Raw genomic sequence first — 22,622 nt, 5'->3', positions numbered from 1 at the left:
CATATGCCAGAGCTCCTTGAGGAAGGGGGCTGGGTCCTTGGGGTCCACCTGCCCAGGCCCCGGCCCCTGTCCGCCACACCACCCCACACACCTGCCTCCTCCTCCCCGGCATCTCTCCCATCAATTTCTTATTTCATAAAAATCAATTTCTGTCCCATTTTTGCCATGTACATTAAAGACTGTGGCATCAATTAGCCTGCGTTCTCTCTCTCCCCGTCTTTTTTTCCTTCCTTGTCTTTTTTGGAAACCTCTTTGTAGGGAGAATCTTGTATTTCAGCAATTTGCATTATCCACACACTCAGCTTTGAAGTTCTAAGTTATGGTAAGAAAAGGACCCACTTATCTGCCCATAAAAAATGTTCAAAGCTTATAAATTCCCTGAAACAGATGTACATTATCATTGGATTTGCCTTTCTTTTTGCTAGAGCATGCCTAATAGAGTTTCGGCCGTCCCCCCGCCTCCGTTAGCATCTTGTCTCCGCAGAAGTGCGCTCCCCACTGGGCCAGGCCGACTTCAAAGGTCCCAGGCTGTCTGCTAGAAGCAAAGCACAAAGTGGGAACAGAGGGGCCTTTTAAATCCCCCACGTTTAAGTCAATAGCGTGCCTGCCTCTCCCCTCTGCCGGCGGAGGGCGGAATCAGCCATTCCTTCTGCCTCCACGAGTGCCAATTCAGCAATTACCAGAGACAGGAAGTTGAGACCTGTTTCTCTTCTCTGTCTTTTACTTCTCCTTCTTTCCCACTTTACTCTTTGTTCCCTCCCCAGCTTCAGAAGATGTCAACAACAGCCCGGAAGGTATTGCTGATCCCAGGTGGAGACAAAATACGGGGCTTCGTGGCCCTTTTAGGGGGAAGGAAGTCATGAACAGCTTCCATCCATCAGGCCACCCTCGTGCTCCACCAGGAGAGCCCCCACTCGGGGCTGCTGTTTCCGATCCCCTTTCCACACAGATGCCAGAGGGTCAGATCCCCTCTCTCCCCTGCTCATCGTCCACCTGTCTGTTGTGTCTCTCAGGGGAAGGAGCAAACTGTCCAGCATGGACCCCAGGCCTGGCTGGTCTGTCCCTGTGTCGTCCCCCCCAACCCCACCCTTGTTATCTGTGCTCGGCCACACCAGCCTCCATCAGTTCAACCAGGGGTCTTCTCCCTCCCACCTCGGGGCCCTTGCACAAGCTGTCCCGTTTCGGTCTTCCCCTGGCTCACTGCTTCTCGTCCTTGAGGTTTCAGCTTAAGTAAGACTTCCTGCAGAGGCCCTCTCTGACTCCCAGTCTCAATTACGTCCCCCCTGTTACTCCCTCTCATGTCACCCCAGAAGTTGTCATACTTGGCAACAATGTAATTTTTGTGTGACAGCCGCCACGACGCTGAAAGCTCCATGAAGGTGGAGACTACATCTGAACACGGTTTCTGACACATGGTAGTTGATCACTAACTATTAGAAAGGATGGCTGGATAGAAGAATCCAGAGATGAAGGCGGGATGGGTGTGGTCCAGGGAAAGATCGCCGGGCCTGGGCAGAACCTCTCTGAGCCGGGAGTGCCAAGCTTGGCTCACCTTTTGCTCAGCCCAAATCTTGTCCAGAAACTCGATTTTGGGAGCCGTCTGCCACTTGGAGGTGATCAGATCCCAGAGACTGACTTCCAGTTACTAAATTGTGCAACTAGACTGAGTAAGATACGCAAATGCTGAATTCTTTCTCCCCCGGCAAGGGAAGGGAAGGGAAGGGAAGGGAGGAAAGAGACATGGACTAGGCCAAAATGTTCCGGCCAGGAATTTCTGAGCCAAATCACAGTCAGATGCTGCTTTTTGAGGACAGAGTCACAGGGAATGGAATCAAATGACTGTGGCTCTGATGGCCAGCGGAACGGAGCCACTCACAGTCACTCAGGGCCCCTGCGCCTGGAATGTGCTGGGAGCCCACAAGCCAAGTCCAGCGGCACTGTCCCTTTCCTCTGTGCCGCCTGAACATCCCCGCTGCTGCTGCCACACTTTGGAGGCAGAATCAACTTGCTAATGAACCTGAGGCCGGAGACCGTGAGAGGAGATGCTCCAGTGCCCATTCACATTTATGATCCAATCCACAAAGGTGTACTGAGTGCTGACAGCAGGCTGCCCACTAAGTTTGGCTTGGGGTGGGGTGGAGGGAGGCCAGGGATGTGCTGTCATTCAGTCATTCGACAAACATGGCAAGCACCTACCAGGTACCTTTGCTAGGCCTTTGGGAATACAAAATAATCTTTGATGAACAAAATAGTGCTTTGCCAGAAACAGATGTTAATGAAATAATCAAAGAAGCGTAACAAATATATAAGTAGAAACATGACCAGCACTATGAATGAAGGGAACCAGCAGGGCACCATGTGTGCTCGGGGCACCTGGGGCAGCCCGTCTCCCAGAGCTCAGCTTTGTTCACATGTCCCTGGATTTAGCTGGTCATGGGGTGGGGTGGGGGCAATGCCTGCAGGCTCCCAGGAAGGGAGGCGTTCCTTCCCAGCCGGCCCCATGGACAGGTGTCGCACTTGTGTCTAACCCCACCGTGTATTAGCAATGACCTTGGTAAGTCACTTAACTACTTAACTGAACTGTTCGGGGCTGTTCCAAGGACATCAGTGAGTGGAAGTCGAGCACACAGTGGGTGCTTCATAAATGGTAGATTGAGCCTCCTCAGCAATCCTGGGGCTCAGGGCTGGTCCCAGGAGCTGGGCCAGATTCCTCGAGGACAAGGACAGTCCCACATGTAGCCATAAGCTGTTCCGGAGCCCCACTTCCCATCCCCACCCCCAGGAAGGCACTGCTGGGCATGGCTTGTAAGCTGCCAGTCCCAATCCTTTTGGAGCACAGAGCTGCCACCTCAAGGCCCAACTTGTCAGAGCCAGACGTGATCTCATTATACAGAGGTGGATTTAAGACCCAGAGAGCAGTGGGGACTTACTGAGTTCACACTATGAGTCAGGTCTAGAAGGAATGGAGGCCCCATTGAACTTGGAACGAAAAAGCAGAAAGCCAGTTGGAGTGAGTGGTCCTCGAGTCAGCAGTGGCAGCTGCCCCAGGGGCATTCTGCAGCCAGAGAGGGGGCCAGGCACCCTTCATCGTTCGTGCACTTCCTTCCCCACTAGCCCTATGGGGTCAGATGCTCACAACCACAGCTGCCCTTGACCGAGGGCTACCCTGTACCCACCTCAAGGCTGAACACTTGACACCCATCAGATCACTTACTCTGATCCTATCAGCAGCCCGATGAGGTGGGTACCGGCTGGGAGCAGATTAGCCCCATGTTACAGAGAAGGAAACTGAGGCACAGAGAGATGGGGTCATTTGTCCAAGGTCACACAGCTGGGCAGTAGCAGAACCAGGACTTAACTCAGGTTGGCCTGACTCCAAAGTCCGTACCCTCAACAATGGGCCATTGTGCCCATCTCAGCTGAGCCCCCAGCCTGCAGCCTGTGGCCTGGCTGCTAGACCCTGTTGCCTTCACAAACTCCATCCAAGCCAGACGTGAAGGGCCCAGGGCATCAGGTCGAGAGACTTTGGAGCCCTGTCCTCCTTGACCTGCAGAAGGCAAAGGGCCAAGTCTCACCTAAACGGCGAGCTGCAGCTAGAGAGGTGGGAGTCACAGCCAGTGCTGGGGACAGGCAGCCCTGGGATGGCCCACGTGCCCTCCCTGTCCCTCCCAGATCAGCAGTCTTTTGTTCCCCCTCCAAGGCAGCTGGGCAGCATTCATTCAGGGAGATCGAGGGAGAAGAGCCTTCTCTGCTGTTTCTCACCTTGTTTTAATCTCCAGAGACCCTGGTGCTGAAGCAAAGCAGGTCTCCCTAAGCTCGCTTTTCAGGAAGGTAAACTGAGTCTGAGAGGGGAAGTCACTGGCTCAGTCAATGACTCCCAAGCAGCAGAGCCAAGCTAGTGTTTTGATTTGGGGGCTCTCTGCACCTTCCTTGACTCTTTAAGGAGTGTGGGGCAGGGTCTCACTCAGATGGGAACCCTTTGCCAGGGGCGTGCAACCAACCCTACATCACGTAATGGAGGAATGGGGACATGTCGTGCAGGGAGTGTCCCTAGGATGGCCCCCAAAGTCCTCCTCGTGAAAGTCTCCAATGCCTGAAATGCCCCCCATTAGCCACTCATCTATAGAAAACTCTGCCTTGAACAGGCGGTTTTGAATCAGCATGAGCTACCCCCAGAGGTTAGGTGCTTGAAGACAAACGGGCTGGAATGCCTTCAGGGACAGGATGAGAGGGGCGCTGGGAAACTGGAGAGCAGGCACCCCCTCTGAGGAGGGCACCTTACACAGCTCCAGCTGATTGCTGCCATGTGGGAAAATGGGCCTGGGGTGGTCAAATTTTCTCTCTCTCTCTAACAAGAAAAGCCCAAAATTCAGAATTTTAGGTGAAACCTTCAGATTTTAACTCAAAATTTCTGGAACCCTGAATGAGTGAAACGTAACATGTTGGCAGCCCTTGCTAGGTCTGGTCCCAGGGGTCAGAGGGTGGACCCAGCAGGGGAGGGAAGGGGAGGGGAATGGAGGGGAGGGAAGGGGAAAGACTGGAGGGGAGGGGAGGGGAGGGGATTGGGAGCTCCAGACCCACAGGAGGTGTGACTCTGAGCCAGTCACCCCCACCTCACCCCAACCTTCCCCAGCGACTGCAGAGCACACAGTCAGCAGCCTGCTGGACCCTTGTGGCAGGCCCGAGCCATCTGGCTGCAAGTGGCGCTGCCCACACAAGGAGATCACCACGGTGGCCCCGCTGCATCAATGGCTGGTAACCAAGACCGTGGAAAGTCCCCTCCCTGTAGGCCATAGGCTGCTGGCCTCGCTCTGTGCCCTTTGGCAGGTGGTCCATGCCACTGTGGCCACTGCCTGGAAAAGGGGCCCAGAAGCTGGTCTGGCCTTGGCTCCGGAAAGCAGTGCCAATCTCTGCTACGTGCCCCGCCTTGAGTGTTAGTTCTCCCATCTCTAAAATGGGCAGAGCATGTCCCGCCCTGACCTTCACAATTAGTTGTTCACAAGCACAGGAAACACTTGACCAAAATTTCAACAGAAAAGACAACACAGTGAGGGATTTTTCTTTTTAATTAAGGCTGAACTATGTCTTTCCTTTTTTTTTTTTTTTAAATACAAGACTATAGTTTTCCCTTTTGTGCTTTTAACATCCTTATTTAGTAAAAGTTGACAATGCTGTGGTGCTTTCCCAAACCTTTTTTTGAAATGACAGTTTAAAAAATTCTAAAGTCAAGGACCCACGGCAGGAGGGTATGATAAACAAACAGTAAAGGATGTGAACCACCTCCCCATCATCCCGCCACCTCCCTCCCTCCCTCCATCCCTCTCTCCCACTGAGGAGGCCCTACTGTGTGCCATGCCCTAAGGGAACGGCCATACCTAGGGGTGAAGCCCCTATTGGTAGGGAGATTCCAGTCTAGGATTCTGGTAACCTCTGCTGACTGACCCCTGCAGGGAAACCGGCCAAGGTGGCTCCAGGGGAGTGAAGCCTTGTTGGAAAAGATCAAGTAGAAAAGTTCAGCTTTGATGAACTTCTCCAGAATTTTGCAAGAATTTTGCAATCAGAAATATCTAGGAATGTTAATTTAATCAAGCAGGTGGTCGCTGAAGCAGGAGTATGGTGGGTACCCCTTTCAGGGCTTAGGGACCCTGAAGGCCTTGACCATGCTCTACTTGTCACCTCAAGATCTGGGTGAGGCCCAGGGGCCCAGGACGCACCCCTCCTCCGCTGTTCATTCTTGTTCTCGGACCCTGGACTTTGTCCTTCTTCTAAGCCTCTAACGCCCTGTCCTGCGTTAAAAAAATAATAATAAAATAAAAAAATAAAAACCTCTCTCCAGGTGATTCGGAAGTACTCAAGGAGGATGAGAATGATTGGTTTTTAGCATCTCTCTGTGTGTGCCATCTCCCCATCTCCTCACTCCCCTGCCAACAGGACAGCTGGCCTCTGCTGACCTACCTGTGGACCATCTTGCCTGTGCCAGGCTCATGGACTCCAAGGTACTTTGTGGGGAGAACGTGGAGCTGAGAGGAAACCCAGCGATCAGCCAGCTGAGATGGGGTGTCCATTCACTTCCTCCCCAGGGTTGCCCCCCCTTCCACACTAACGGACACCCTGGGTACCGAAAGCCCTTAGCAGGGAAATGCCCCCATCAGTAAAAGACTCAAGGGTGTGAGGCCCTGAGAAGACGATTCCGGGCTTGAGGGCAGCTGATATGAGAGGTGACGAGACCAAAAACCAGAGAAGAGCCCCAAAGAGTGTGATTGTGGAAAGTGACAGAGCTTTAACGGTGGAAGAAGGGTGCCCTTGGCACTGCTTTAGGAGTCAGTAAAGCGTTTGGCCGAACCATCTGTATTTGCTGAATAAAATACAGCACCGCTCACCGAGGGGAAGGGGAGTGCTGGGCTGCACCCAGCTGGCCTGAGGAAGCAGAGCAGCTGCTGGAGCTTGACCAGGTGGTGGTGAGGCTGCCTGGGGGTCTCAGTGGATGTGCAGTCACCAGGGGTTGCAGCTGTATCTCCAATGAGGAGGTGAGGCGGTGGGTGGGGGGCATATTTCAGGAGTCCCCTTTTCATTTCCATGAGCATTGACTTTCTGTCAGGCCTCCCAGAAGCTGGGTTATTAGTCCCGGCCTCTGACAGAAATGGCCCTGGAGGTGCAAGTGGCCTCAGCCTCCTGCTGAGTCTACTTCCTCCTGGCCTAGTAATGATTTGAGATCTAAATGCAAAAGAAACTTCTCCCAGCTGTTTCCTTTGCAAAAAGTGTAACTGGCATGGCTGGAAGCCCCCCCCAGGGACACACCCCACCCCACTCCATCCCCGCCACTGGTGCTTCCTGGGAGATGAGAGCAGGCCCTGGCACCTGGGAGCCCCACCACACGTGTCCCCCTTGAACACATGGGTGTCCCAGAGCCCAGTGACACATCAGCAGTTTATTCCGCCCTGATGGAAGTGAAGCATCCTCTCACAGACCAGCCGATGCATGCATGCAAGTGTGCATAAATGCGTGTATGTGTGCATGTGTAAGGCAGGCCAAGCCACACGTTCATTCTTCTCTACAACTTCCCAGGCCCCACAGGGACCTCAGAGCTCAGGGTCCTGGGGAAGCCAACAGCTACTCTGAAATGGGTGTGGAGAGATTTGCCACCAAGACAAAACTTCTTGCCCAAACCAGCCTGCAGGAAAACGTGCTCAAAGCCTCACCAAGGAAGCATGGCTGACCCTTTCTAGTTTTCTTTTCCTTATGTTCTCCCACACTCCTTCCTTCCTTCCTTCCTTCCGCCATCTCTTTCTTCCTCCCTCCATTTTTCTTTCTCTCTTCCTTCATTTTCTAATTATTTGGCACAACTTCTTTTAGAGGTCATTTACAATAGCATCAAAATTAAATCACACGCAAGCTCTAACTCAGCAGTTCCACATCCAGAACTTTCTGTAGCTAGTGCTTTTGCAAGTGGGCACCAAGACAAGCTGTGTGCAGCACAGCGTACTGTCTACAACAAACAGCACCCCCAGGATGAGAGATGACCTACACACCTGCCAGGAGGGGATGGGACAAATACAGTCCCCATGGGGACAGCACCTCCATGCAGAAGGCTGAGCAGCTGTTAGAGAGAAGGGGGCAGAGCTCTGTGACAAAGGGGAACAGATCTCCAAATACATCATATTGGAAAGAAAAAGGGCACTAGTATGTATACCAGGCCACTAAGCCTTGTGTAAAAATAAAAGGGTGGGGTGGGAAGGGGATTAAAGTGTTTTCTTTCTTAAAAGTAGACCTGAAAATAAACATTGCAAAATGTCAGCATTTTAAAACTCTGGGTAGCAAGTCCACACTTTCTGTTACACAACTTTGTTTCAAACTTTGAAATATTTAAAAAGTCAATTACAATTTAAATGGGGAAATACTTTTTAGAAATGCATTTAGGGTAAATAATGACAACTAATGTTTATAAGGGGACACGCACTGTTGTAACCCATCGAATTCTCACAACAGCCCTTTGAGGTAAGAAGGCCTATGAGCCCTCTTTATAAAAGGGAAACTGAGGCATCGAGAGATTAAAGTATTTCAACTGAAGCTCAGAGCTACTAAGAGAGGGAGTCAGAATTTGAACCTGGGCAGCCTGGCACCAAAGTTTGAGCTCACAATCACACTACACTGAAAGGGTCTGGAAAGCTGCTGTGAGGGAGGCTGAGGGATGCGGGAGGGAACCTTACTTTTTGCTATATACTTTGTTGTACCATTTGAAACTTTTATACGTGCATATGTTACTATTTTAAAAAATAATTTTTAAAAGTTAGGTAAATCCCAGCTACTAAGAAATAACAGAATCCTGACAGGCGAGGGGTTGGGAGAGACCGCAGAGACTAAGGAAAAGCTCTCAACCCGGCAGCCAGAGATGCCCCGGCGCCGACCGACTCCAGCGGTCTCCACGGTTGCTGCCGTCCTGGGAGGCGGCGCAGCTCCTCACGTCTGCTCCACTCCTCCTCCACCTTCTTCCGGTACAGACCCCGCCCCCGGCGGACATGTGACCCTAGGGGCCGCGACGATTGGTTCAAGGATGGGTACCTGATCTAAGCCCAGCCAATCAGAATCCTTTCCTGGGTTTCCCCTGACTGGACCTACTGGGAAAGCCTTGCTTTTCTGGTCCTGCCGCTGTTGGGATGTGAGCACCGAGTACTAGCGGCTTGGTCAGTGGCCAGTGACAAACAGTGGGCCGGGGGAGGCGGGAGAAGTACAAATGCAGTGAGAGGGAGGGACCATCTCAAAGCCAGCGCCATCCCAGCCGTGCCCTGTTTGGTTTGGTTGCATGAGCCAACAGACTCCCCAGTGAGGCCCCATCCTCTCTCCGTGGTGAGGGGTCTTGCAGAGGACTCAGACGAGAACCGCAGCTCTGCCACCTACTGTGTGGTCTCAAGCAAGTTACTTCACCTCTCTGAGCCTGGGATGCACGCCCTGAGCTTCCGGTGTCTGCTTCCCGGGGCTATGGTGAGGATGAACTGGCATAATCCAGTGACTAATAAATGTAATAATACGGTGACAACTCTTCCACTGTCTTCCAATGTAACTCCTGGCTGACCCCAGAAAACCCAGACTCGAGGCTCCGCGAGAGAGGACCCCAGCCGGGACGCAAAGGCAGCCGAAAGGAAGGCAGCTGGAGTTACTTTTTCTTTTCAAGTCCGTCCAGATTAAGTCTCCACTCTCCTCTCTGCCCTGAGAGGCTGCCCTCACAATCCCGTAAAACCTTGCCCTCTGGCTCCCAGTGGCTTAGCCAATGTGCCTCAGCAGGAGAGCGAAGCCAGGATATAAATTTGCCTGCCTGCCACCCTTGTAGAGGGTGAATCTCTCCCTCAGCTCCTTGGGCCAGGGTGGGGGTGATGCCCTGAGGTGCTAACCCCAGAATTCTGCCCTCTCCTGGAGGTTTTACCCACACTTTAAAAATATTCCTTTTATCAAGTACTCCTCAAATTAACCAACTTTTGTGCCCTCTTTTCTTTGCTGGGACCCTGACTGGTTGACAATGGTCCTTTTCTGGTCTTCCCAGGCCCTCGCCAGACAAAATCTGACTCTGCAGAAGACACTACTTCAGGGTCCAAATCTGACTATTGTCCTCTCCTCTCCCCCAAGCTTCTGTACCTCAGTCAGGTCTCTCCAAAACCTTCAGATTCCAACCCCTAGAAAAGACCTCGATAAGATGCAAATAATTATTTGCAGCTGATGGACAGCCAGCCCCCAACAGGAGGCAGCCAGCATCACATTTGGACTTAGGAAGTCTCCAGAGACACAAGCCAGTGATTTCTGCACACCAGAAAAGGTACCTGAGAGCGTATATTTATAGAAAGATACATAAAAACAGACAAGTGGCATCTATGTATAGATGCAGAAAGCTCTGTTCAGGAACCATGTAGGTACATATATATTTGCCAATTAAAACATAAGGTTTCCGCAGCCTTGGTCACAACCAACAATACACAACTGCCTGATCTTGGAAAACCACACTTGTGTATGTGGTTGGTTTCCTCTCCAGCAGTTTCCAAAAGGAGAAGGCTGGTTTCTGAGATAGTCTTTAAATGTGTGTATATGTATCTTTCCGAAGAAGACAAGTGAAGGAGGAAAAGGGGAAGGAGGAGAAGTGTATTTTCATGTTGTGCAGGGCAGAAAAGATGGGACTGGTTTTGGGTCAGGGCGTGTTTCCGTTGGAAAGACATGAAAGAGAACTGCCCAAAAGGACGGCGTAGGTTTCTGGGAACATAAACTGGTGGCTGCAGGAGGGTTGCACGTCTGCAGTCCGCTGAAATCCCTTGTAGCAAGTTACAATCAGTTAATGGCAAAATAAAATCAGAATAATACTAAGAGGTAGCAGCTGTTTATCTTCTCAGAGATCTCAAGGGTTTCTGGAAGCCAGGCCAGGTAAGGGTGTTCTCCTGGAAGAGAATGCATGGGGGCTGAGTTCTGGCCGAGGGCTCAGGTGGGGTCGGGAAGGGTTTGGGGCGATCCACATGAAAACCACAGCTCCCAAGCCTCAGAGCCTCTGCCATCTACAGGCCGCTTCCGAACCCCGAGTCTTGTCTGGAGTGAGTTACGCAGTCCCCACGACACATAAATAAGTTTAGTTCTTTGTTTCCTTACGTCTTCTACATGGAAGCTAGCTGAATATTAGTGGAGTAACAATAATTACTAATAACAATAACCATCATCATAACAATAATTAATAGATATTATGCTCAAGGCGTTGGGGGAGGGGCTCCTTCATCCATCGGGCTGGGGGGGGGGGCTCTGGGCTGGGCTCTATGTCTGGTAGAAGTGGTGGTAGTGGTGGTGGTGTTCGTGGTGGTGATGGTGCTCGTGTCTCTGCACGGCCTGGCTGGCGGGGCTCTCGTACACCACCACTGCAGGCAGCTCCCGCCCGTGCTCCCGCCCCACCCCGGGGCCGCCCGCGACCAGCGGAGGCTGCAGGCCCCGGCACCCCTGCTGGCTCTCCTTGGCTCGGTGCTTGTGCTTCTTGTGCCCGAGGGGTGCCAGGGCGGGGAGGAGGGCCGGGCCAGCGGCCAGGTGGGCGGACGGGGACACTGCAGGGCCAGTGGGCCCCAGGAGGGGTTTGCTCCTTGCCCCTCTGGTTGGGGGGCCCACACCCACACTCTTGCCCTGGGCCTTGGGGGACCTCACAAAGTGCTTGCTGCCGTCCTGGGTGCCCCGGAGCCGCTGCTGGAGCTCCGAGACCTTGGCGAGTGGGGTGTCGAGGAAGTGGCAGGAGCCCGGGTCCGCGCCTTGGGGTCTGCGGTGTGGGACGTGGATGACTTCCGGCTCGTGGGAGCGAGATCGGGTGGGGTTGGAAGTGTGGGGGGGCAGTTCTGACTTCTGGGCCACCGGAGGGGAGCCTAGGAACCAATTCAACAGGCATTTAGTGAGCACATACTATGTGCCGGCGCTGCACTGTTTCCCAGGAATCACCTCCCACACCAGTTCTCCAAGCCTTGGAAGAACCTCTCTGAAATGGGATTTTGGTTTGTCCATTTGCTAAGTGGGAAGAATTATTTCTTTGTTGGGTCTTCAAGAATACTAAATTCTCCTGAGAGAAAGACGAGTGAGAAAGAATGAGATAGAGACACAGATGACCATTTAAGATCATCGAAAAAAGAAAGAAACAAGAAATAAATTATATTACTTAGAATTTACAGAGGTCACCCACAGAGGAATCAAGCATAGTAGGAAGAAGGGGAGAAGGGAGTTGGGGGGGAGTGAAATTAAGTCAGCTACATCTTTCTCGACAGCTGAGAAAGACAGAGCAGCGTATTGCTTAGTGATACGGAGGTGAGCCCTCGCTGGAACAAACAGCAAAGAGGTCCAAGGGGTTCCCTTGGGGAACGGGGCTGAGGTGGGTTGGGATGGAGCAGGGAACTGTTGTTTTTCCTTATATTATAAGCCCTTGGATGCTGTTTGATTTTCTTCAAGATTGTGCAGGTATTACTTGAATTTTAAAAATGTTTTAGCATCACCTCCTCCAAGAAGACTCTGGCCTATTCATCAAAAGCTATGACCTCCCCTACCACAGTCCCGTCCCGCCTTGCCAGCCCAGCACGCCCTCCCCTAGCCCCGCTTTGTGGGGTGCCGGAACCCCTTACCAGGCCCAAACTGAGATGTGTAGTTTTCTATCCCAGCAAGATCAAGGTAGTGGTTTCTCCTCTCGATGTTCTCCTCTACGCAGTGGTGGTGGCAGCCAGCCTGCTCCACACCTTCCCCTCCCTGGAACCTGCGCAGGGGTAGCCAAGTGAGCAGGGAGGCCCTGGCTGCCTGGTGAGCTACTGGGAAGCCACCGGGACAAATCCTTCTGGACCCTTCTTAATTTCCTCCTGGGTCTTGGGAAGGGGGCGGGGGAAGGAGGAGTCGCCCTGGCTCTCCGTGCAGTGTCCTCCCCTGCCAGTGGATATAAAGGCCCCTGCCTGGCCTCCTTGGGGCTTCTGGGAGGAATGGGGAGGGACTTGGCATTGAACAGGCTCAAAGCAAATGTGAGGGGTGATTGGTCAAAACTTAAGAATGCCCCAAAGCCAGGCTTCACCCTGTGTGTGCCCACCCTGCTCCAGGCAGACAGCCTAAGCCCTGGCCAGGCCCTCCTGGGGGTATGGGGACAGGGGTGCTGCCTGGGGTCCCCTTTCTCCACTGCAGGACACTGGGCTCCCTGCCCTTCCCATTCAAGGTCCTCCTGACCACTCCCCACCCACCCCCTCCCCTGCACGTTCTCCCACGCACCCTCCCCATCACGCACCCCATCACGCACCCCAGCCAGCCTGGATGCCTCCGATCCTTGTCCCTTCCCCACAGCCCAAGCCTCCTGTATTCCGCCGTGGCCCCTGCTTGAACTGCCTTCTCTCTCCTCTATGCCGGTGCTCCTCCAACTCCTGTCATTTTCCTCACGATATGCTCAACTAATCCTCACCCTCCTGCATTACTGCCATTTATTCAACGTTTTTCCTTAAACAGTCTCTCTCTCTTTTCTTCCCCTCCTGCTCACCTCTACTCCTTCCTTCCTTCCAGTTCAAGAAATATCAACATGTGAAAGGTAATTGCAGCGTCACAATCCCTTATACACAATCCTGAAATCCAAAAAGCCTTGAAAACTAACTCATCTGAAAGCAAAGCCCACCCGAAATTGAGGTGAAGGCTCTTACAGTCTTTACCTCCCTGGTGGGAGTATTCACACACCTCCCTGCAGAAGTTTCCGGGTGTCCCGTCCTGAGGTCCTGCTCTGACCCCACATGGGAAACAGGCTGCAGCACCTTTCTAAAATCTAAATAATAATGAATTCCAAAACATTTCCAGCTCAAGGCATTTGGAGTAACGGCATGTGGACCTATATTTAGGTATTATTTTTTTTTAATATGAGTTGGATTTGTGAGTCTGTGACTCTGAAATTGTTGGCAGAGACTGGAGCCTCCTGCTCCAGCATCCCTCAGATACAGCACACACCTGGTGCTCCAAACTCGCTCACGTGCACTGGGCTGCCACGTCTGCCCGTGCTGCCATACCTGAGAGGGGCTCGTGGCTTCTTCTCCCAGCTTCGCAGCTCCTCGGCGGGCCTGGTCTCTGCTCTGGGCCTCGTGCTCTGCAGGTCTGAGCCCCACCCGAGAAGCAGAGTGAACCCCTGTGAGCAGGTGGCCCCCGTGCCCCCCTCGGCCAGCCTCCTGGCCTCTGCCTGGCAGGCAGCTCTTGAAAACCGGCCCACAGCAGCTTCACAATGGCTGTATGGGGAGGGTTCTCCAAGCCAGGACTAAATAGCGGGGCTCACAGCTACCAGTCCTGCTTACGTCCTCCCCCAAAGTCCTTCGCTGGCCTCAAGGCCTTGCCCACCCTTGCTCATCACCACCCAGACTATTGGGTGCTTACTGCACCCATTCCCTCCGCTGAGGCTTGGCCAGTGCAGGTTTTTCCATCGGGAACCCTTCCCTTCTCTTCCCTCTCCAAATCCTACTCCTTCAAGCACCGGCTCCAATCTCACCTCGCCCACACAGCAGCTCTCAGCTCCCAGGGGACTCCCTTCCACTCGCAGGTGGGGGTGGAGCCTCCCCGAGAGGTGGGAGCGGACTGTTTGCAGGCCTCGCCCCTGCAGCCCCCGGCCCCTCACCGGCATGATTGAGGAGGATGTGCTTCTGGCCCTGGCTCCCGTCGGGGGCCACAGTGAGCTTCACGCGCAGCGTCTTGCTCGCTGCCGGGGAGTGGTTGACAGAGGAGTCGACCACCTCGTAGATGGTGTGCAGCAGGCTGGTGATGTCCTGCATGGCAAGGGGAACAAAGACCCCCACGCAGCTTCAGTGTGATGCCTTTAAAACATGAGCCAGGGGGCCTGAAGTTTTGCCCAGAAGCCCAGGGGAGTGATCCTGGGAAGCAGGAGTGAGGGAGCAGGGAGAGGGGGATGGCCAAGGAGTTCAAGTCCAGGAAGAAGAATTGAGTGAGGGGTTAGTGCTGTGGGCAGCCGGGGCAGGGTTTGCATATCGCCAGTTAAGGGTTGCCCCAGGGGCATGTCACTCCCTGCACTTCCAGGCTGCTCTGCAAAGGCTGAGCGAGCTCATAGGCTCCAGAGAAAGCCTTTACAGAGGGCACTGCCCACCTCAACGACAGGCGGACCTGGAGGAGTTCACTAGAGTGTGGCGGGGGTGGGGGGGCATCAGGAGCATCTCCTTTGGGTCTGATGAGCACATTTTGCGTGAAAACTGAAAAAGTACAGATGTGTCCTTAAAAGAGAAACTCTTCTGTGAGAACTTGACCAAATCATACCTTCTCTTTGGGCCTCAGTTACCCCATCAGCTGGAACAGGGGTCTCCAAGCCATGCCCCGTGGAGGCTGGAGCTGCTCTGAGATGCCTCAAAGGCACCTGACTTGGGGAGGAGGTGTGGCTGGGGCTCCCCTCACCTGGCCACCCTTTGTCCTGGGCATCTGATAAAGTTGCCTGTAAGGACAGGCCTCCTGCTCTAGAGATGTTGGAAACCTCTGGAGATGATATTTTCCAAGTCTGCAGATCAGGCTCACAGATGTTCAAGCAGCTGCCCAGTGATTCTTTGTGAGCCCAGACAGACTCCCCTTTACCCACTGCCCTTCCAGGCAGGTAAATGTTTGGTGACCAGCAGGGGAGGACACTGGCCCCACCCCCAGGAGGCAGCCTCTGCTCGGCCCAGCTGACCTGCCCTGTGGCAATGTCGGCAAAGTCTTCCCAGAGATGACAGAAATCCAGAATCTTCTGTTAAATTTCAGAATCTAATATAATTTTTTTTTAACAAAACTCTCTGAGGGGTCAGATCAGAACATTCAGGGGCCAGATTGGGATTGTGGGGACCACCAGTTTGAGAGCATGGCCCTGGCTGCCCACCGGCTTCCTCGGAGATCCCAGCTCTCCGTGTAGACCTGCTGAGAACTCTGCTCCCTTCTTCTTCCCTTGAGCTTCTCGGGCAGCCACGCTTGCCACTCCCTCTCACGGCCTTGAGAAGCCCTTCAAGGAGGCGTCCCAATGTCCATTTTACAATGGATGGCACAATCCACCAAGACTCGTTCACCTTGGAAGGCCTGGGGTGCAATCCCAGCGGGCCCCGGCTGATCCCGGATCTAGGAAAGGCAGCTTGGGAAATCCCAGCTTGAACATCAACCCCACTGAGGCACGGGCCTGGCACACAGAGTAGGGAGGTGCCCATGCGATATGAGCTGCGTGGATGGATGCAGAGGAATGGAAAGGAGGCCCAGGCGCTGGCTTGGGGCTGCGGACACAGGGAGAGGTGCAGATCCCAGCGCACAGGGTTTGCCAGCAAAGCCAGAGAGCAGGGAGGGGAAAGTATTTATAGTCACATCTGGGGAGTGGCTCTGGAGCTAAAATTAGCCCAGGGGAAAATACCAGGCCGGGTCCTCCCTTGACTGGAAGCCAACCCCCTCCCTCCTCGGGAGCCCTGTCTCCTGGGCCAGGCTGGGCACCTCCTTGGAAACTCTTGCTTCCACGCGATTCCTCTCACTACTGAGGGGACCTCGGAGAACACGGACATGGACTCAGAAAGCAGAGTCAGCCCCAAGTTTCTGCAAGGTCCCCAGGTGGGGGGGCACAACTCTTTAATTATCAGTCTCTTCTAAACCAGAAAGTTATCTTCACGCCTACAAGAGGAAGAGAGGACCACTGCGCCCCCAGAAGCCCAGCCAGCCACCCCACTTCAGCTCAGTGACCCAGGCTTGAAGATAGTTATGACACAGATGCCATTTCCCAACCAGGCACGGGAGGAGCAGCAGCTCCTCACTCCCAGAATAACGAGCACCCTCTGGGCTTCAAGCACTCAAGGGGTGCAAGCCTCCATTAACAGATGTGAGCCTGAAGGGAGCTCCAGGAGGCCTGCTAGGGCCCAGCTTCTATGGCCCCATTTTACAGAGGGGGAAACTGAGGCCCGAGGGGGGAAGCACAGAGCCTGGCACCCAGGTGGGTGCTTGTTCAAAGCTGATCATGAATGTCTCAGACTTGCTGTCTGCCACTCACTGTCCATCTGCCACTCACTGTCCGCACCTGTCTGACCTGACCCCCTTAATCCCCGGCAGTGCTGGTGTTTTCTCAGTTCTGCAGCTGGAGGGAAGGTGGCAGTGTCACCTCAACCAACTGCGTGAGGTCCCAAATCAGGAAGGGTCTCCACAGCTTCCAAAGCGGCCCACTCTGCCTGCCCAGAATCCACTCCCCCTTCTTTGGATAACAGTTCCCCAATTTTATTTAGTAAGCTGCCCCCTGACTTTCAGTCTGTGTGATTCATGTGTCAAATAACTTTTTCTTTTCAGGTTCAGCCAACTCACGTATCACAAAGCCATAGTGATAAGGCCTGGGTCAGGGCCAGGCACCTGACTCAATCAGGGCCAATGAGGGCGGGTTCTGGAACTTTTGTTGACTCTCATTTGGGGGCATTGCTGAGACGGATATGGGTTAAAACTGTCAGCAGTCACCTTGCTACTGCTCAGGTGTTTTATCAGGCGTCTGATAACAAAGGTCAGGAGGACACAGAGCCTTGAAGACCTGGTCCCAAAACCACAGAGCCTCTGGATCCAGCCGTGCCTGAAGTCAGTGCCCCAGACCAAATTTCAGTTACATGAGCCAAAAGATGCTTTTTCTTTTTTCTTACAGAGGTTTGAGCTGAGATTCCATCCCTTATATCCTAGAGTCCTGAATGAGTAAAAGCCAGTCCACTTCCTCCCTCAACCAAACCTCAGGCTGAGGAGGAGGTGGCCTTTTGACCCAGGTCTCTCCTCTGGCAGCTTAAAGGCCAACTTGCTCCTGCACCATCCACAGAGAAGAAGATGCTCAGCCCTGATGGCATGAGGAGCCAAGGCAGTGCAGCCTCCGTGCCCATCCGAGAACACCCTGCTGTCCTCACACCCAGACAGGAGGTGGGTGGAGGGCCCAGGTCTCCCTGAAATCCCAGCAGCCTTGCTCCCCAATCTCCCCCTCATCCCCTACCCAGCAGCCACCCATCCTTCAGGGCAAGTGGCGGGGGCAGCAGTAGCGGGGGCACCAAGGCGTGTGAGGCGGGTCCCTGGTGAGGGGCAGGAGGCCGGGCAGGTGCACTCACCTCACGCGTGACCTTGCCATTGTTATCAAAGTCGTACAGGGTGAAGGTCCATTCCTGCCGGCTGTCCTCCTCCATGGACACGTCGCACTGCAGCTCCTGGGACAGAGAGACGGACAGGTGTGGCACTTGCTCCCAGCTGCAGACAGGTGACAGGCAGCCCCTCCCCTCTGCCCTCCCCAGACCCCGAGAAGGAGGAGCTCAGCAGGAAGGCTTGGCTTGAGGGATGCCCGCAGGGTGCCAGACAGCCTCTGGGGCTTTGTGGCCTCACCAAGGGCTAGAAGGTGCTGGAATCTTGGGCGGGGCTCCCAGGATGGGCCACAGGAGCTGGAGGGCATTAAGAGCTAAAGCTCTAAGTCAGCCCCAGGTGTCAGCCCCTGCTGGGCTCTCTACAGCCATGTGACACTGAGCATGTCACTGACCTTCTCTGTGCCTCAGTTTCCCTGATATAAATTATGGAAAATGACAGTGTCTCCCCGACAAGGTGGTCAGGAGGATTAAACGCTGTGCCCCGTGTCCCCTCGGCTCACTCCGGACTCTCCCTGCAGCTGTGCTGTTCGGTCCCCTACCCCCCACCTCCAGCTCCCTGCTTCTCTGTCCCAGGGTAGCCCCGAAGAGCTGGGGATATGGTGCCCCCAGAGGCAACTCAGAACAAATGAAAGACAGGAGTTGGTGGATCAATGCCTCAGCATCCTCATCCCTCCTGGGACAGTTCTGGAACGTTCTGTCTGGTTCCTTGGAGGGTTCCCAGGAGGACTGAGCTCCAGCTGCCCATGCAGTGACCCCCCAGCCCACCCTTTCCAGCTTTCCTCCTGTCCTGCTCCCTTGCTCCTGCTTCCTGGGATCACCTCCCCAATTCGCTCCTCCCACTCCCCCAGTCCTTGCCCCAGGTCTGCTGTGGGGGAACTGGAAACAAGAAGTATGAAAACAGCTTGGCAGGCTGTTAATAATAATAGCCCTTCTTGTCGTGGCTGTAATGAAGATTAATATAACCATAATTTTATTATCATTATCCATAGTAAACAGAGATGTTTAACCATCGAGAAGCTGGAAGTGATGACCTCCCCATCACTGGAGACTGGTTAAGTGTCAAACAGAAAGCTCTAGAAAGAATGGATGACTGTTTGGGGAAAGAGTTTCCACAAATGGCCTTTAAAATCCTAAAATTTTATAAAAACTAGAACAGGTGATCCCAGACCATTCTGTTGCACATCTTGCCCCTGTCTGCCTCCCCTTCTTCTAGCACCCGGCCGACCCAGCACGGGACAGGCACCCAGCCTCCGGCGCTGGCAGGAGCGAGCCTGGCCACGGTGTCCCTGCCCCTGGCGGCCACAGCTCCAAACCGATTCCCTCCAGCAGTTCTGAGGCCGACCCATATGGAGCTCAAAGCCGGCCTTCCCTCGGCTGTAACGTGCCTGTCTGATGCCTCCTGAATGCCCACTTTGCTCACTGAGGCAAGTTTCATGTGATGCAACACACACTATGCACACATGTGCCCACACACTCACACAATGACACACACCCACATAAACAGACACACTGTCACGTACACACTTATGCACTCACACCCACTGTCCCTCACACAGGTGTGCTTACCTGTTTCCCTCGCCCTGGCCCCTCCGCTTGGCTCCATGAGACAGCTCTGGCTTGAAGTTCAGAAATACTGAACTTCAACTTCAGCTGGGTAACTGCTCCCCACTTCTCCCCATCTCTGTCAGGCATGCGTCTTCCTGACCCCCACCTCACCTGGACTTCTCATGTGAATGCCCGGGGCGGGGCCTTGCCCTTCTGCAGCTGGGCTTGGCCTGCAGCTTTCCAAGCTCCCCAGCAGACCTGCAGGGACCTGGGTCTGCTCAGGCCGAGGGCGGGCAGCAGCAGGGGAGGGAAGGGGAGACTCCTGGAAGAAGCTGACAACCCTGGCTCCTGATCAGACGCTGCCTGTCCTGGGTCAGCATCTGCATTCAGGGCCCCCTGCTGACCTGCCTTGACCCTGCCATGGCGTCAGCTCCCCATGCCCCACTGTCCCCCTTGACCCCCATGTCACCTCCCCCACACCCCACCATCTCTCATGTGCCCCCTTCTGTGCCAGCCTCATAATGCAGCCATACAACACGTGCGCTGTCATGCCTCTGGACCTCTGCCCCTGCTGTCCCTTCTGCCTGAAGTACCCTCCTTACTCCTAAAGTTCCCCTGGGCACCCTCCTCTCCCGACTCCCACCCTCCAATGCTCAGCTCAGGTCCCCCCGCCCCACATCACTGGCAGCGGTGCTGCCTCCCCGGGTACTGCACAGAGTATCTGGGATGGCCACAGTGCCCATGCCCCCAGCCTGTCTCCGAGGGCACAGTTACTGCATCCATGCCCCTCACCTCACTGCATGCCCAGGTCCCTGCTGGATGCCCTGGCAGCCAGCAGGTGCCCAGCCAACCTGGCCAGGAAGAAGACTGAACGTGCTTCCTCCACTGGGCACCCTGCCAAGAACGGTAGGTGCACCACCCCGTAATTCTCCCAGCACCCTTATGGGTTAGACACGACCACTCTCCCCTCTGCACGGGGGAGTGGGGAAACTGACAAAATAGGGAACTTGTCCTGGACCCCCATGGCTACCAGGATTTGAACCTGGTCTGCTGGCTCGGGAGCTGTGCCCCATTGTCTCAGGAAGGAAAGCTGGGAGGGAGAGCAGGAGGGGACAGTGGAAGCTGGTGTGCTCCACACAGGCAGGCCTGGGGCTCTGTCTTGCGTCTCTCAGCGCCCAGCACTGGGCTTGGTGTTTAGAAGGAGCATGATTCACTGCTGGGGCTTGGGGAGGTGGGGGGGCAGGAGGGACAGACTGCCAGCTCTAGAAGGGCATGTCCTGGAGCAGACACACCCGGTACTCCAGGCCATCCCGTTCACAGACCATATGGGGAACCTGAGGCCCAGACAGGGTGGGGGAACTGCCCAGGCCTCATGATCATGCAGCCAGCCCCAGAGCCCCACGGGAGATGCAAGGGCAGATGTCACCTAAGAGGACCCTGAGGCCAGAGAGGAAGGCGATCACAGCACAGGGACAGTGGTGCCCGAGCCACAGTGGTGGCTCCCCTGGTCCACTCACATGCCCTTCCCAGCACCCTGGGCCACCACCTGCCGTGGAGAGGACAGGGGCCAGGCTGGGCCAGAGGCAGCAGTGCATCCTCGGAAGCCTGGGCCGAGCCGGCGGCGGCCCCAGATTTGGCAGGAGGAGCCTCCCGCAGAGGGCAGCTTTCGTGCAGGAGACGAGAGGCCCTCACCTCCGGACAGGTCACCTTCTGTCTTCTCAAAACACCCCTGAGAAGTGTGCTGGCTTGAATCTATTACGTACTCCCACAAAAGCCATGTTTTAATCCAGTCTTGTAGGTGCAGAATTATTGTGGGTAGGACATTTTGATTAGATTATTTCCATGGAGATGTGCCCCTTCCATTCAAGGTGGGTCTTAATTAGTTGACTGGCATCCTCTATGAGAGGATAAAAGGCAGAGACATTTTGAAGACAGTTCAGAGCTGACACAGACCCAGATACCTGGGGATGCTAAGCTAAGAGATGAAGCCCAGAGTTTGCCCCAGAGAAGCTAAGTGAGAACCCACAGATGCTTAAGGAGAAAGCCACTGGAATCAGAAGGTGAAAGCAATGCAACCTGGGAGCAAAGGACCAGCAGATGCCAGCCACGTGCCTTCCCAGCTGACAGGGGTGTTCTGGATGCCACTGGCCTTTTCTCAGACAAGGTATCTACCTTAATTTGGATATTTTCATAGCCTTAGAACTGTATATTTGTAACTAATAACTCCCCATTGTAAAAGCCAATCTACTTCTGGTGTAATGCATTACTGGCAGCTTTAGCAAACTGGAACAGATTTTGGTACCAGAAGAGTGGAGTGCCGCAAGATGCAAATAACAAATGCCAGAATGGCTTTTTAAATGGATAAGGGGAAGATTCTGGAAGAACTGTGAGAAGCTTGATAGAAAACGCCTGTATTGCTTTGAAGAGACTGTTGGTAGAAATATGGACTCTAAAGATACTTCTGATGAGGCCTTAGACAGAAATGTTGAATGTGCCATTGTGAACTGGAAGAAAGGTGATACTTGTTTTAAAGTAGCAGAGAATTTTGCAAAATTGAGTCCTGGTGTCACATGGAAGGCAGAATTTGAAAGCAACAAGCTGGAATACTTAGCTGAAGAGATCTCCAAACTAAATGTGGAAAATGCAGCCTGGCTTCTCCTTGCAGCATATAGTAAAATGTGAGAGGAAAGGGATAAGCTGAGAACTGAACTCTTTGGTACACAGAAAGCAGAAATTAATGGTCTGGAAAATTCTGGGCTTCCAGAATGTGAGACCCCAGAGGATACTGCCCTACATGAGGATTTAACAAAACCTGGAACCAGCCAGCCATTTCAGTACAAGCCAGGATTGGAGATGGAGTTATCCAGGAAGGATCTGTGGAAAGTCCTATTTTCTGACAGTGTACAGGCCAAACCAACAAATTTTTTTTGTGAGATCTGTATAAATGGAAACACTACCAGTCTGGACTTAAAGGAACAGAAAAGGGATAGATTGTAGGAAAAAATTCATCAAAGAGGCAGAACCAAGGTCTGGAGCTAATACCCTCAGCCAGGAGAGCAGACCCACCCATGCATGTGAGTTTGCCCTGGATTTCAAAGAGGGTGGAACACATTCTCTGGGGATTGGAGAGTGCTTGGCCACCACCCCACTGTCTGGAGAGGGGAGAGCCCGGGCCCCGGAGATGGCAGAGAGTCTGGTTGGCACCCTTGAGGAGGGTGGGACCAAGAACAAGGTGGTCTTCCCAATACTTGGAGATGTTGGAGCAATCACTCCCCATTTGGAGAGAGCAAGGTGGCTGAGCAAGCCTTTGGTAAGGGTGGGGCTGCTGTTCTCACAAGACCTGAGGATAAAACGTCATTCTATGAATGACTCAGACTTTGAAATTTCCAAAAAATTGGAGTTTGCCCTGCGGGTTTTAGGAACTGTTTTGGTCCCGTGACCCCTATTTTCCTTTCCATTTCTCTCTATGGCAATGGGAATGTTTAT

At 53.7% G+C, this 22,622-nt stretch overlaps 1 protein-coding gene across 1 annotated transcript in view; it reads right to left on the bottom strand.

Annotated features, from left to right (window-relative positions):
- Window positions 1–5,048: 5,048 nt before the first annotated feature.
- Window positions 5,049–22,622, bottom strand: part of NKD1 (NKD inhibitor of WNT signaling pathway 1) — a 90,273-nt gene continuing 72,699 nt past the window's right edge. Inside the window, exons 6-10 of the mRNA XM_037816142.1 lie at window positions 17,565–17,660; window positions 14,111–14,258; window positions 13,515–13,599; window positions 12,114–12,241; window positions 5,049–11,369 (exon numbers count right to left, since the gene is read on the bottom strand). Of these exons, the coding sequence (XP_037672070.1) occupies window positions 10,780–11,369; window positions 12,114–12,241; window positions 13,515–13,599; window positions 14,111–14,258; window positions 17,565–17,660 (1,047 nt within the window). The 3' untranslated portion in view covers window positions 5,049–10,779. The remainder of the gene's footprint in view (window positions 11,370–12,113; window positions 12,242–13,514; window positions 13,600–14,110; window positions 14,259–17,564; window positions 17,661–22,622) is intronic.

This window comes from Choloepus didactylus, chromosome 22 (assembly GCF_015220235.1).
Source record: "Choloepus didactylus isolate mChoDid1 chromosome 22, mChoDid1.pri, whole genome shotgun sequence".
In the NCBI taxonomy this organism is placed as follows: Eukaryota; Metazoa; Chordata; class Mammalia; order Pilosa; family Megalonychidae; genus Choloepus; species Choloepus didactylus.
Note: the sequence above shows the minus strand (reverse complement) of the source record. Positions and strands in the feature narration are given on the sequence as shown.